The 16,577-nt window shown below is 41.6% G+C and overlaps 1 protein-coding gene across 1 annotated transcript in view; it reads right to left on the reverse strand.

Moving 5' to 3' along the window:
* The window catches only part of Ptdss1 (phosphatidylserine synthase 1), a 72,439-nt gene extending 55,915 nt beyond the window's left edge, over window positions 1-16,524 (reverse strand). Inside the window, exons 1-2 of the mRNA XM_059247699.1 lie at window positions 16,011-16,524; window positions 4,591-4,682 (exon numbers count right to left, since the gene is read on the reverse strand). Of these exons, the coding sequence (XP_059103682.1) occupies window positions 4,591-4,682; window positions 16,011-16,426 (508 nt within the window). The 5' untranslated portion in view covers window positions 16,427-16,524. The remainder of the gene's footprint in view (window positions 1-4,590; window positions 4,683-16,010) is intronic.
* Between the last annotated feature and the right edge of the window lie 53 nt (window positions 16,525-16,577).

Here is a 16,577-nt window from a genome sequence, read left to right on the forward strand (position 1 = left end):
CCCACCCATATCAACAAGGGCACATAAATGCACACCCATTACACACACAAAGATTTTTGAAAATCTAAAACAACATAGAAACCACCTAAGCTCATCTGCTGCTGGACAATACTCACCCTGAGTGTCAGCTGAAGACCACCCGGGTGGAGAGGCCCAAGGTTAACCGCTCACAAAGACAGTTGGGACTATACAGCCACTTGCTGCATTATCCAAGCTCAAGGGCCTCTCTGAACTCAACATTATGTAAGAGTCAACAATTCCCTTATCCTTTAAGCTATTCCAAGGAGGGTTTTCTAGTAATCAATTTACTCAGGCCCTACAAAAAAAAAATCAGAGCCCTGTCCGTAAGAGTAGACCAAAACTACCACACTGGTGTCGTATCTGAATTCACACATGCAAGATGAAGCACATGGTCATGAACACAGACTGACTTACATACAAGCATTTGGAACAGCCTTTCATAGGTCAAGGACAAATACCTATGAAGGGTTATGCTATACTTGAAGGCATGTCCCCAAATGTCTTTGAAGGAAAACATGAGTTTGGGACTCCCACTCTCACATTCGTTTTCATTACTTCACTTGGGAACATGAGACAAGGGTAAGAAGAACAGAATAAGGTAACAACACTAGAGCCAGAGATGAGTCATGTAATATATACTCTACTTGAGAATGTACCCTTCTATGGTGCCTTCCGGGAAGGCCAGTAGCCTGAAAGCTGGAGCTCAGGAAAAGGCTGCAAACTCTCTGAAGGGACCCCCAAAGCTATTTCTTTTTTTTTTTTAAGATTTATTTATTTATGTATTTATTTATTATGTATATACAGGCCAGGAAAGGGCACCAGAGCTCATTATAAATGGTTGTGAGCCACCATGTGGTTGCTGGGGATTGAACTAAGGACCTCTGGAAGAGCAGCCAGATGCTCTTAACCACTGAACCATCGCTCCAGACCCTAAAGCTACTTCTAAAGCATTCTTCCACATGGAAAAATGAGTTTTACAACCTATGTAAAGTGTGAACAAGTGACCTTTAGGAAACAAATTATGTAGACATGTGTGCTATGTAAGCATGGCTTCAAGAGAATCCCACAGCCTGTCTTCCTGATGCTATGGTTTGATAAGTTTTGTCCCCTGGAAGCTCTGGAAATGCATGCTGAAATCTGATTGCTTCCTTGGATTATTGCTGCTGTGGTGGTGTTGGGAAGGGGGGCATTTAAGAGGTGTTTGGATGATTAATGCAGCTCTTTAGTTATTTAGTTATTGTTAATTAATTAGTTAATGGGTTTGAGCCTATGTTATTTATCTGAAGTGTAGGTTATTATAAAGACATCTGAAGCTCCTGTTTTATCTCTTCACAGGAAAGTTCAGAACAATCTTCTAGCTTATTCCAATCATAGACCATCTGCAGGTAGCAGAGTAGCACCATACCTAACCTTCACCTGCCTTCTACAATATCCAAAGCATTCTATGCATAGGTCAACCAAGTCCACACTATGGGAAAAGAAAAGCTGACAGTAAGGAAAAGAAACAGAAGGAAGGGAAACATACTACACAACCAGGTGAAGGCCCCACATAATGCACCTAATAAGAGAGATGGCTGGAGCAAAGCTGAGGAAGGAAGATGCAGACCCAGGCCTGAAAGCCAGGCAGACAGGGCCAGGCAGGCGACCTCTGATGATGACCCTGGTGGTCACAGGTTTCAGCTTTCTCATCTATAAACTGAGTAGGCTGAACTAGATGAGCTGTAGACTGGTGTTCCTCTCTTCATATGGACTATAGAGTCTGCATGGCTTAGCTAAGAATAGGTCATAGATAGGGACCAACAGCACAGGTTTACCTTCCCAAATCAGAACAAAAACACAGTCCCATGAGGAGGGAGGGCACAACTGGAGGGCTTTACTGGAGAATGGAGGAAAACCCAGAAGTCACATCAAATGTTACTTCCAATAGACTTAATCTCTCGACCTCCACGCCTTTGGCATCGTTGAAAGAAACCCTGGTGCCCAGTTACTGAAGAAGTACCAGGAAAGATACACTTGGTAATCAGTGCTATTGAGACTCACCTCAAATTTTCAGAAAGCTCTAGACTCAAAATAACCAGAAAACACACAAACAAATACACCTTCAAGTCATGAAAATGTGGCCACTGAGAACTAAGCTATATTTATATACTACCTTTAAATGACAATATTAGTCTCACAGAACAGGGGAGACATTCACAGCTGGCTACTTCAGCAACATTCCAACTTGGCACCCTTGAAGGAAACAAGTGGCTGTATAATGACCAAGGGTTCCTTCTAAGCTTAAAACCCGAAGACCTTGAATAATACATATATGGGAGGAAAAGGAAAGCTGGTAGAGCCAAAAAAAAAAACATTTGACAGTGGGGACTGTTCTTAGCAAATTTTACAGCCAGGTCAATAATGTACATCTTGTTTTCCTTTCCTAGTAATTGTGAATAATTAGAACCATCAATCATCAAGAAAAAGAAAATTTATTACATCTGCATAAGGTTTGTAGGCTTTCATATAGTGTAAGATTTCCACTAAAGTTAATTTAATTTAAAAGCTGAAGTTGGGGCTTGAGAGATGGCTCAGCGGGTAAAGAAGTTGTCCCCAAAGTGTGAGGACCAGAATTCAGATTCCTAGCACCCACATAGCTGCCTGGCAAGCATGATGGTCCACCAGTAATCCTAGCACAAGTGGTAGAGTCAGGGCATCTCTGGAGGAATTGGCAACCTCTGGGTTCAACTGGGAGACCAGCTTCATTATATGAGATGGACAGTGATTGAAGAAAACACCTGATGTTGACCACTGACCTCTGGCCTCCACTCTACACACATACACTTGTGAATGCATACACACAAGCACACCAATGCAAATAAATTCAGGCTAAAATGTTAGGAAAGTTAAACTCAGCTTCCAAGTAACAGGGCCACTTAGAATTCCTTCTTGAAGAGACTCAGAGTTGTGGGTCTACTGTCTTGACTTCTATACTACCAGCAAAAACTACCATATTTTTATAAATACAATGCTACACAGGAGAAGCAAAACAACAAAACTAAATTCAATTGCCACCAGTTTGGAAAACCTAAAGGCCTTTGTCATAGACCATGTCCAATAGCATGCAGTATCATTTAGAATGAGATTCCTATGCCATACATAGCAATCTACCAAAGCATGGGCACCCACATGATAAATATATCTTGAAGGATACCATTTAAAATCTGAGAAGATCTGATGCATAACCCATAAGGAAGACTGCCAAAAATCTCAGAGGTGTGAGAAAAATACAATATACTGAGCATTTAGAAATGGGTACAGATACCCAGGCAGTGGTGGCACACATCTTTATTCCCAGCACTCGGGAGGCAGAGACAGGCCGATCTCTGTGAGTTCGAGGCCACCCTGGGCTACAGAGTGAGTTCCAGGACAGGCTCCAAAGCTACACAGAGAAACCCCGTCTCAAAAAAAAAGAAATGGGTTCAGAGAAAAAGCACAGAATATTCTAGAAAGGAGGTATGGAAAGGAATTAAGAACAAAATATAGCAATTTATAAGGAACACTTCAGGGGGAAGGTATGAGTTAATTAGAAGAATACAAGAAAGGTTTTGCTTCTTTCTTTCTCTAATCCTGACAGAGCAGGTCCAGAATCATCAAATTTCTGCTCAATCCAAATGCACAATCAGCAAAGATAATTGTGATAGCAGGTGCCAAATTGCTTAAGTAATAAATACTCATTGGAGCTAGTTCTGCCAAGAAAGAGAGAGAGAGAGAGAGAGAGAGAGAGAGAGAGAGAGAGAGAGAGAAAGGGAGGAAGGGAGGAAGGGAGGAAGAGAGGAAGAGAGAAAGAGGGAGGGAGGGAAAGAAAAACAGTAACTGAGTACTGTACAACTGTTAATAATAAAAAAACACCAAGGAAAAGAACAGCTGAGCAGGACACAGCAGTGTATGCCTGTAATCACTTGTGATCCCAGCACTCAGGAGGCCAAAGCAGGAAGATCAAGCAGTCAAGGCCACACTGTGCTGTCTAGCCAATTCCAGACAGCTTTAGAATACATATGGAGATCTTGCCCCCAACCCCAAAACACAATTACCTAACAAACAAACAAAAAGAACAGTTATAGAGAACTTAGCATGCATCAGAGTTTGCACCGGGTTGGCTCCCAAGGGTTCATGTTTGATCCCAGTGTAGGAATATTAAAAGGTAGTGAAAGCTGTAGGAGGCAGGATCTAGTGGGAAGTCATGAGACAATGCACTATGATGCAAAGGCAAAAAGCCTCACCAAAAGTCAGTAACAAATAGAATGGACTTCAGCTTCCAACCTGTAAAAAACAAGCCAACACTTGGGTTTAATATTACTAATTTAGTTAGCTCTCACAATATCTTCCTGTTATCCCTATCACACAGCAGAGAAACTGAAACACATTTAAGGACAGCAGGGGCCACAGAGCTGAGAGGAGGCAGAACAAGCCTACAGAGTCTGTGCCCATGACTGCTATACAAAACCCATCTTATAGATGACTTGCATCTTAAAAAGTCAGGAGGGCATGATGCATAGGAGAACTACAACAGCTTAGGACATTACTTACCATTGGGGAATGCTAACACACTGATGATGAGGAAGAAGAAAATAACTGAGAGGATGCCTCTCCAGATGTTGTCTTCAGGAACAGAGTCATCCCTGAAAATAGAAAACATTGAGAATTCATTCTCAGATCTAAGCAGGAAACCAAACAGTAGTATGCTTTCCACAGTCTAACACCTGGAGACTGCAGATTTTCTTTTGCTGACCGAAGTCACTACACACAGTTTACTGCTTAGTGTAACTTCCTAAAAACAACACTCTCATAATAAAGCCTAGTTCTTACAGGAAAGGCAACTGGGGGCTGAAGGTACAGCTCAGCAGTGCTGTGAGTATTTAGCACACACAAAGCTCATCTCCACCACCAAAATTATATTAAATAATATATAAATAAAACCAATTATCTTAAACACCAACATACATTCTATTCAAACATGCATTTGAGACTCACTGTTCTTCAAAGACAAAAACAAAACCCCAAGATGTGAAAACACAAGGTTCGTTTTTGAGAAATGTCTTTTGATGACAAAAACAATAAAAGATGCACTTGGTTGATACAGGAAGGGGCAAAAAATTTTTCAAAAAGTCAGAATGGAACAAGAGATCACCAGGAAGACAGCAATGTAACAAGATTATATCAACTACTCTTGAAAATGGGAAGCTGGGGATTTATAGGATGTAGGAAGAAACATGAAAACAGGTAACAAGAAAGTGACCCATAAAAAGAAAATCAAGAAAAGGAGGAAAAAAAAAACCCACAAGATTTAAAATCAGAGCAGAAGCAGAATGATAAAGAAGGAAATGGCTACCCTTCCTCCCAGGCACAGCCTTTCTAACATCACCTGTCTATTGCCCCATCATCCCAGTGATTGGCCTGGTCCCTTCAGTGGTCAATGTGTTCCCTGTCTACCTTGCCAGAGCATACTTTTGAAATAGGGACTTATTCCCTTCCGTTCTTGGGACCTGACACATGCTACACACTCAACAGATATTGCAGACTGACAGTTTATAAGGAAGAGCTACTACGCAAACACAATGTTGGACACTTTATGTTGAAAGAGCAAGACAGACAGACTGACAGACATTGACTGGCAACATATATGGGACTCAAGAAAAGCAAATGCAAAGGGAGAAATAGAAACATAAGACAAGGAGGTTTCCTGAATTATTGATAATTTCTGAGAAGCTTGGGAGAGGAAAGTTCAGCATTGCAGTTTTTAAAACTCAGAATGAGTAGGCAGAAAGTACGACATGAAACAGAATGGAAGGCAATATTTTGAAGACAAGGAGACAAGTAGCAAGCAACTAAAATTGATTAAAAAAAAAGATGATGAATTTGTACTGAGCAGTGGTGGTGCATGCCTTTAATCTCAACCCTTGAGAAGCAGAGGCAGAGGCATGTGGATCTCTGAGTTCAAGGCCAGCCTGGTCTACAGTGAGTTCCAGGACAGCCAGGGCTACATGGAGAAACCCTGTTGAGAGAGAGAGAGAGAGAGAGAGAGAGAGAGAGAGAGAGAGAGAGAGAGAGAGAAGAAAGCAACAGCAGCAGCTGAATTTATATAGTGAAAAGCATTATTGAAGGAAAAATAAGAGATAAAAAAAAATCTTAGAAGGACCAGCAAGATGGCCCAGTTGGTAAAGGCTCTTGGTGTGCAAATCTTTGATGCCCAGAACCTATACAAAGATGGAAGGAGAGATCAAGATTGTCCTCTAGTCTCTACATACATGCTGTGGCACAGAGCCCACATACACTGTGTGCGCGCACTCTCTCTCTCTTTCACACAATAAATAAATTTCAGAAATTTTAGGGAAAAAAGTTTTCACACAAAAACAAGTCTGAGTCATCAGAATATTAAGAAACATGGAATGAAATAATGAGTTACCTTGATAAGGACCAAGTCCTTAGATATTGGTTTAAAAAACAGAAGTTAAGTTAGATGCCAGCTTCTATGCAGGCAGCTAAGTTTCTGCCAGCAAGCCATCAGCTTCTAGAGTTAGGACAGGGCTGAGCACAGATTCTGAAATGAGATCATGCAGTATTTCCTAGACTGTCCTCTGTGCCGAGTAGTGTAACAAACGCCAGTTCCTTCACAGAGCATACTCCAGTGCCAAATCTCAGAAGCCAACGGATCTCATAGGCCAGCACTGTGCAATTTTATTTTAATGGACACCCCAATAATTTACTGACCACCACGTCACCTTAAAAATGCCAGCTTGGTCCTTATAAGGGGACTTACAATGCCCTTTGGCTGAAGCAAGGAGGTTCCATATTCTCTTTCTAGGGTACTAGGTCTCACTGAAGAATGGCTGTACAGGAGGAAGACAACATCTTCATTCAAAACAACACCCTACTGCCCTTGCTGTGAGATGGTGACAATAACAGCCCCTCTATCAAGAATCTACTGTGTATTAAGCACTTGACAGACAGTTAATTAACACTATTGCTAATTTTCACAGCCAAATGCAAAATAGATATTATCAACCACATCTTAAAAATTACACAATTGCTCAAAAAGGTTGAATAACTTTCTCACAGCTGCACAGGTTAGAAGATGCAGCGTTGACACTGGAACCGGGGCTGCTAGATCCCAAGGATGACGCTTCCCCTATGCCCAGCTGCTGGGAGGGTTTTTCCTGACCCAGGAAGTCAGTGTGAGTCATGACAGAGGCAAAGAGTTGGCAGGAAGGACTTTGACAGGCGCATTATATATGTGCTACAAGTTAAACTCCGGGGTAAAACTAATCACTGTTGTATGAAAAAAGGGGGGATTCCATAATTCACACTTTACTCCAAAATATTATGTATTATTAAAAACTAAGAGGGGGGTGTCTACTAGAAAATTTGATTAATTGAAAACAAGTCAAACACTTCAGAGTGGAAAGTTTCCTAAAGTACAGCACAACACACAGAAACCATGAGCAAATAATAAATCAGCACAGCAATAAAGTGAAGGAAACCAAAGCAGTAACAGGAGCCAAGAAGATCTACATGTGAGGAAAGGACCTGTGGTTCATATGAAGACAACGGGCTAGGTGTTCTAACATGGAAAGCATTCCCTCAACAATCAATTAACAAAGCATAACAAGCATAGCAAAATCAACAGGAAAATGGGGAAAAGAGTTGTGAAGAAATTATCAATGGGCAGAAAATGAAAGACACTCATGGGAAGAGATGGACAAATTAAAGTAACACCAAGAGACCACTTTTTTATTATCTAAGCAGGGGAGGCTATGAAGAAATAGGTAAGCAGGCACCCTATGCATTAATTGCAGTTGTATGAATTTACAGCTTTTATGGAGGGTAACTGGGTAACATTCTACACTTACAACCACATATATCCTGTGGCTCAACCATTCTACTCTGGGAACCTCTACTTCAGACACACTCTTGTGAATGTGAAGTGGCATGTGTACCAGGCTGTTCATTGTAAAATTTTATATGTATTTAAAAGACTAGACACAAGACAGAATTACAGTCTAGTCTAGAAAACTAGGCAGCCATAAAAAAGAATGAAAGTTTCTAAAAATTAAACTGTCCCAGGGAGTTAAAAAGACATCATGAAGTAAACAAACATTAGAATAGTAGGTCTGATAAGCAATGATTTGTACAAATAAGGGTTAATATGTATAGAAACATAAGCTACAATTTGTGCTTGCAGTCACCTAAAATGTCTCTGCACAACCACCCACGAAACAGGGAAATAGACTTTACTCAACATTAGGGTCTAAAAGAGAGGTTATTGGGAGATATTTTTCCCTACACAAACCTCTGGTATAACCTGGATTTCAAACAATGTGAATAAATGTCTATAGAAATCAGCAAATCAATCTCCATTTAAAATTACTGGAAAGTGAGATGGCTCAGTCGATAAAGGGTTGTGTGCAAACCTGAGTTCAATCTCCACAACTCACATAAAGGCAGAACTGACTCCACAAAGATGCATTCTGATCTCCACATACACAAAGATGTATTCTGATCTCAGCACATACATAAACTCCCCCAACACACATACACACACACATACACACACACACTTACATAGACATAATAACACATTTTTCTTAATTCAAAAATAATTACTGACTAGTCAAAACACTTGAAAATACACATCAACATAAGAACCTGAGATCAATACTGAGGCCAACTTGGGATATACAGCAGTTTCAAGTCAGCCTGGGCAACAAAGTAAGGCACCCTATCTCAAAAGAATAACAATAATAAATAATAATATAGTAATTATTATTGTTATTAACAGTAATTATTATGATGATAATGATTAATAATAAAAACAAACCTGTAACCTCTAATTTCTGAGCAACATTATTGGGCAAAACCAAATATGTCTGACAGGAAAAAAGATGATGAAACAACACTAACAATGGCAGTTTTGTATCTGCCTAATTAGCAAAAAATGTAAAGACAGTGAGGACTTTAATAAATTGGAAAAAATCCTGAACAGGAGAATCAAACTCAGTAGTGAGTTTTAGGAGGGGGACAGGTGAAGTTGGTAATCTGAGTCTTGTCAGGCCACAGCCCCACCTTCACAATCTGGCATGCATTAGGTACAGAGAAGATATGGTGTCTCCTGCACTGAGCACAGGTGTGAATGCACCAACAGGACCCAAACACTGCAGGGCTGCCTATGTAGCCTCATAGTAACCTGAGTACACAAGGCCAGACTTCAAGGCCTACTATGAGTCCATCTTCTCTAAACTCCAAGTCATTGAGAAATTTAGCCTTGGATTGGGGTGCACAGACAGTTTCCAGTTATTCATAACAAGGAACTTGGCAGAAAGGGCCATACTTAGTGATCCCAGCAATCCCATTCACAGGCAAGACCCAGACTCTATGTATGGTTATTAACTGTGTTCTGTGCCTCACTGAGAAAACTACAGGCTCTGTGAGTAAACCACCTACTCAGTTTCCATAACACTCTAAGATGGGAGGTGATCATAGCTGCATCTTATCGATGGGTCCTGGTCCCAGGACTGGTCCCAAGCTGTCTCCTGTGTAGGAGTCACACAGTGGGTGATGACTGATACAGTCTCTAGTTGAAATGCCAGCTGTGTGACCTTGGACAGATTATTTAACTTCTATGTGCCTGTTTCCTCCTCTATTAATAATACCTCCATTAACAATAATAAAGACTAGTCATAAGCTCTACTTCATGAGGTCCTCATGAAGATTAAATGACTTAAAGGCTACTTAAAGGAGTACCTAGCACAAAACGGCCCATTCTCATTAGTTCACATGTCTGAACATTCTTCTGTTGTTTCCATTTGTTGCTTCATTGGTGCTGTGTTGGGGGACTTTGGAATGCAGGTTCTAGGTCAAGGTTTCTCATTCACCAACACACGGGCGTGGGGGTACAAAGTTCTCTCTCTCCTCTCTCTTTTCCTTCCCTCTCCCCTCTCCTCCCCTCTCCCTTCTCCCCCTCCCTCCCTCTCACCTCTCTCCTCTCTCTGCTAAACTTGACCTGTGCTAAAGAGCACTGGCCAGACAATGGCAATGCAAAGATGCCAGCTGTGAACAACATTGTCATTAAGTTCCCAAAGGCACAGATCCCATCTGGTTCTGTCAAGGGACCTTCAGTGCTCACAGCAGGTTTACAGCAAGCATGTGCAATATAGTGGGGGTGGGAGTGGGGGTGATGGCAAGAATGTTCAGATGATATGGCAGAGTCAGTGGGACTTGGATAACATGAGGGTGATCCTAGCCCAACGTAGAGAGTCCACTGACAGACTTTCCTGCAAAGGGTCACCTGCAGGGACCTGCTGAGACTACAGTAGGTAGTCTAGTAAGGTTTTCAAACACCTCCACTCAGTGAACATGGATCTAGTAGTGCAGAAACCACCCAGAGTGAAGACAACCAGAGCAGGAAAAGGACAAATAAGGAGAGCTTTGGGACTCAGATTCTATGTCAGTTCCATTTCTGACATCTATGGCAACTGCAGTATAGTCTTCAGGAGACTAGGCAACCACTCATTCATGACCTTTATACAAGGCTTTTCTCCATGGAACCAGAAATATGACCAGATCTAGGCCTCTAGGCTATATATACCTATTCTCCTCTAATTTTCTTTGAGTACTTGAATCAGATAAACCATGTCACAACCAGGGATCATCACTTCCATGTCACCCAGATGTCATAGTTTTAACAATGCATTCATTCTATCTTAAAGGAATTTGGGAGCTGGGTCAAGAATTCTTTGCTCAAAGATCCACTAAAGAACTTCTTTCAAGTTTGCATAGGACATTCTTCATCCTTTCAATGATGGAAGATGTTGGGCCTTCCAAGGATGAAAGATATAGGGCCTTAATGATATGACAGGAAACAAATATTTCAATGAGAGAAGCTATACTAAAAGGCATTGAGAACTATATATACAAGTCATCCTCTGTGATTCTTAGAACATGAAGATGTTCAGAAAAAGAACCATCCAAAGGAGCTGTGTGAGGTGCTGTGATCTTGTGAGTGGGCAAGAGGAGCCAAGAGAGACAGCAGTACTGGGGTAAGCCAGGGAGTTGACTGAGTCTGAAGAGTATGCTGTGTGCAGACATGGAGGAACAAAAGTTAGAAAACACAATCTACTCCACGAGGTAGAGCCTCCATATCCAGCTTGCATTTTTCCCAGGTGGTAGGCACACAGCTACCCATCAAGCAGGGGGCAGGCAGGATCACAGTGTTGGTTTAACAGCTAATGAGCCTGAGGGTATGCCGTTCTGAGGGGCTGATGATTTGCTGAGCTAAAGTTTGAAATGGTCAAAGAAGAACAGCTAAGAAAGGTCCAAAAGATCTACTAAGGATAAACCAGGTGAATCCCAGGATGGCAAAGAGTTAGTCTGAATGGAACAGGGATTGCTCAGCTGTTGAGCAGCACTGAACACAAAGCTAGGACCAAGGAGGCAGACCAAGCAGACTGAAGCAATCCTGGTTTTAGAACTAGCTGAAATGTAAAAACATCTGATTCCTATACACCAATCTAGAGCTACCAGGATATTATCACAAGATAAACAGTGCTATGTTGGAAACAATAAACAAGTATTTGAAAGGACCAACCTGAATTAGCATCATTTATTAAAGAGGAGCCCAAGAGGCAGTAATTCCTTGACATATAATCTCTTTAGGGTAGGGCACCATTGAAACCAAATAAATATCTGAGTCACCCAAGGGCCTATTCACTACAGATGACCTCAAAGAAACATACAGCTTTTCCCTTTAATAAGTTTACAATTTTATTAGGAGAAAAGAAAAAGAAAACAAAAAAAACAGAGAAGTTCAAAAAAATATAAAAAGATGCTTATTTAATTCTAATTTTAAAATGATTCAAATAACTGAGAAAGAGAAATAGTGAGGATCAATGTTAACTGGCCTTCAAATGCAACCTAACACAATATAGCCTAACAGTACTCTTGTCTATCTCTAGGGTTGGTCTAGCCTCATTTGTGTACTTCTTGAGCCATTACTACAAACCATCAATTAATATTCTTGGTGCCAGAGATATCAAGGTTTCTGTTATACAGAGAAAAAAGATATAATATAGGAAAGCAGGACCAAGACAACCTCACTGGTAGTATTGGGAGGCATTTTCTATCGGGTCTTTATATGGTCTTGAGGAAAAAATCAGGAAGGCTGGGAGAAACCCCTAGACTCAGAGAGAGAGCCAGAAATATGGTTCAAGGAAAAATGAAAAAGTATACTTCCTAAAGGGAAATTAAGTAAAAACCATTACTTAAAAACAAATCAAACATCTGTCTACTCCTCTGTCCCTTGTCTATCCTCTATTCTCTTAGTTCCATATCTGGAGAAAACAAGAACAAGTGAACCAATAACCACATAGGTACAGCCATTTTCAATGAGGCAATCTCATCTAGACAAGGAACAATTCCTGTTGGCAAGTGCTAATAGGGCTGCCAAATCACTGCACCCCTTCAGATCACGGATAACAATGGCAGAACTTGTGTGATTGCAATTTGGGGGTTTTATTTTGCTTTTGAGGCAGGGTCTTATTACGTAGCCTTGGCTGCTAGAAAGTCACTATGTCAAATAACTGCAGTTAAAGTAGGGATGAGAGAACAGGTTTCCTCTAGTTGTAAGACTTTTCTAGTGAAGTTTCGGGGTGAGGTATAGAAAAGCAACCTTCCAAGCACATGCCCTCAGTGACCATGAGGACCTACCAATAGGCACTATCTCTGAATGATTTTACCATCTTCCAATAGCAATCCTGTACTTAACCTGCCTTCAATAAGGACTCTTGAGTAATACTCAACCCACTAGAACTCTAACAGAAGAACTCCCGGACAACCAACCTTACCTCAGACTTTTGTTTGAGGTATCAAATCCTTCACGTTCCAAAATTCTTACAGGGTATTCATAGCACATAATCTCACCAGGCACTATTCTTACATCCTGGTAATACAAAACCCCAAAAATATTCTATTCTCTTAGATAACTAGCCTTTGCAAAACAAATATTAAGCCATATTTTAAAAGTTTGATTGAGAGAATTGCACTGAACATTATCTAACAATAAGTTCATATAAGGTACTACAGACAGTCATTACAAAAGAGCATGGTGTGAAAATTTTTCATTTTAGAAACCATTACTTTCAGGGCTGGAGAGATGGCTTGGCGTTTAAGAGGACTCACTGCTCTTCCAGAGGATGAGGGTTCAATTCCCAGTACCCACACAGAAGCTCACACCTGTCTGTAAGTCCAGTTCCAGAGGATCTGGCACCCTCACACAGACATACATGCAGGCAAAAGACCATAAAAAGAAATAAAAATTAAAAAAAAAAAAAAAAAAAACATGACTTTCAATCTTCATAGTGTAAAATTGAGCTATCTTTATAATATCCCATTTACATGAATCATAAGTTATTACAAAAAAATAGATACTAATAACTCCTGATTCTATTAATTATGCTTCTGATTTTATGTAAGGTAAAATGTATGATTTGTTCTTCATTGTGATTTCTTTATGAAATTAGCATAACAAATAAAATTGTTATAACTTCTGGAAAGGTCTATAGCCCAAGGTTCAGATTATGTTTTTTTTTTAATTATCTTTGACAAGCTGCTAAAATTCACTCATTTTTCGCACTTCACTGCTACAATGCATCCACTAGACAGAATATCGCATATAAAATTAAATTCCAGAATATTACTTTCTGCCTTAGAAAAGAGAAAGATCTATTTTGAAATGATCTGCAATAATACTAAAGACATGTGGTTGATTCTTGCTTCTCACCATCATTAGATGGTATTGTTGCTTTTCTCATTTCAAAAGCACCCCCTCACCATTCTGTCATTTTAAATCCACCTATTAGCTGAAGTTAATGTGAAACGAGTAGGTATGTTCTACTAAGTCCATATTCCAATGCCTCTACCTTTTTTCTCAATTCCAGAACAAACTATAGCCTATTCAGTAACAAATATAATTTAGAAAGCATTATCAACAATGAAATCCTATTTTTTAACCACTTAACTCAGTGCCATGCACTGAGCTGAACTACCAAAAAGATTAATTCTCATGACAATCCTATGAGGTGCTAATACAGATATTTTCACTTTGCATATAGATGAGGAAACTGGGGCTGAACACATTATGTGAGCATACATATCTTATGTGGTAAAATCAGATGACACGATTAGGAGCTGACAGTAACTAGTCTCAAGAGTGAGTTCTCTCCAAAACTAGGAACTATAGGAAGGAAGTTCTGATCTGCAAAATATTAGTAGACTTTTCAATGATGGTAGTGGCACCCCTAAGAAAGAATAACTGTTACCTACTATTTCTATCTTTGAAGTGATTCATAAAATAAACATTTGTAATCTAGTCTGTGTGATACAATACTGTCCCATGTAACATTACATGTCTTTGTCCTCCCCTCTACTAAATACCGGAAGTTTCTTCAATACTTGTGACTGATCAACTTACCTCTGCACATTTCCCCCAGACTTTGATTATTGGATAAAAATATCAGGAGAAGCTGGGTGTGGTGGTATAAGTCTATACTCACAACACTAGGCTACAGCAGGATGAGTGAGGGTTCAAGGCTAGCCTGGGCTATCCTGCCTAATCCTATTGCAAAGAAAAAGAAAGGGGTGGAAACTCAAGAAAGCTACCATTAATGGGGCATCATATACCAGGTACTCTGCTCAACAGGTTTGCACATATTCATTTAGTCTTCATAACCCTAAAGTGAATACAAACATTTTATTCATTCTGCAGGCATGGACCCTCATACTCAGAACAAAGTTAAGTAACTTCACTAAAACCACAGCTAATTTTGAAAACACAGTCTCTCTCAGTAACTCTTGGAAGCCATAATGGTGTGGTGGGTAGGATATGACTCCCCTCTCTTTAAAAGATATAATTCAGATAATATAAATCATAAATAAAAATGGAGTGTGTGTGCTCTGGGATCCATTAGCTCCTTGGCTAGGGTCAAGGGGCCACAGGAACAGTACCCTTGAAAAGTATGAACATATGCAATTACTAGAAGTGCTTTGAACATATGCATATTATTTTAGAGGAATAAGAGAGCTGTGTTATGTTGTATACATTTTATGTGTTCTGTTTATTATAGTTAGGGTTTAGTAGTCTCCAAGTACTACACAATTGCTCGACATTATCTCTTTTCAGCATGTATGTCAGGAGATGGATGACAGGGCGGGGTCTGCCCCATGTGATGTGTAATCAGCTGTAGCCTATGCAGTACAGTGCATTGGAGCTGGTGGATATTGGGCTGTGCTTGATGGGAGTTGTCCGCTGGGATGTGTGTCAACAGCCACTGTTGATGCTGTGGCATAAAGGTGGTGTTTGAGACGGGGTAACGATTATGTTAGATGATTGTATGCAATGCATATAAGAGGTGTTGCATTGGAAAAAACAGTGCGTGTATTTGTGTTTGTGTGTGCCTGGAAATACTGAATACCAGGGGAGTTCATTGGGAATCTAGTTGTATACCAGGCCTGCGTATGATGTGTTTTATGTGTGTAGTTTGTCCTAAAAGTGGTGCAGTCATGAAATGATTCATGCGGTGTGCTAGGAACAGACCATGGATAAAGTGGTTGCGGAGCAGAGCGTCCCGGTAGTGACGTGTGGGGAATGATGCAGAGCGAGGGATGTGGGTGACCCGGCTAGGTGACCTGCATGAGCTCCTGCTGTGGTCCAAGGCACCGAATGTGAGAGATGGGATTTGAAGGTGAGGGGTAGCAGGTGGAAGAGTAGGCAGAGAGAATTGTAAGCCACGCGGTGGACGAAAGAGCTGCGTGGGTCGTGTGTCCATGAGCCTGCACGCATGGAGCAGCTACTTGCTTCCTCACCACCAGTCACACCGGCCCACCTTCCCCGCCACAGCTTCCCTGCCACCACTGCCCTCTGTTCTCGGGCGCCCCGCGTGCGGCCAGGCCCACCTCACCTGGTGAAGGCGAAGTACATGAGGCTGATAATGGTGAAACTGAGCAGGGTGATAGTGTGCGGCCGGTAGAAGAAGTCTATGGTGATGTCCTCCACTTGCTGCTCGTTGATCATGCGGAAATGCATCCTGTAGTTCACATCATCCTTGCTCAGAGTCCGGCTCCCCACGCAGGACGCCATGGTCCTCCTCCCCGTCCTGCCGCGGCAGCGGAGGCCCCGGCCCGCGAAGGCTGGGACCCCGGCAGTGACGGACCGCGGTGCTGTAGCTGCCTGGCGCTGGGACCCGGTCTGGCGCCCTGAGAAGGGTGCTAGCAGAGGGAAGGGCCGACGCGCGAGGGCGGGGTCGCGGCGCCACCACCGCGGCCTGGGTTGGGGGGAGATCTCAGCTGGCGGCGGCGGGCCCTGGCAGGACGACATCGCGGAGCACTCATCCTCCCTACAAAGCTGAGGAGCCGCGGATTCGAGGAGCGCGTCGATCGGCCCCAGGGCCTCCAAGGCCCCGGCAGTTATTCCCGACTACCTACCCCCCGCGGCTTCCCCTCCACATCGCCGCCGATGGTCTCGCCCA

The sequence above is a fragment of the Peromyscus eremicus genome, chromosome 20 (genome assembly GCF_949786415.1).
Source record: "Peromyscus eremicus chromosome 20, PerEre_H2_v1, whole genome shotgun sequence".
Lineage (NCBI taxonomy): Eukaryota > Metazoa > Chordata > Mammalia > Rodentia > Cricetidae > Peromyscus > Peromyscus eremicus.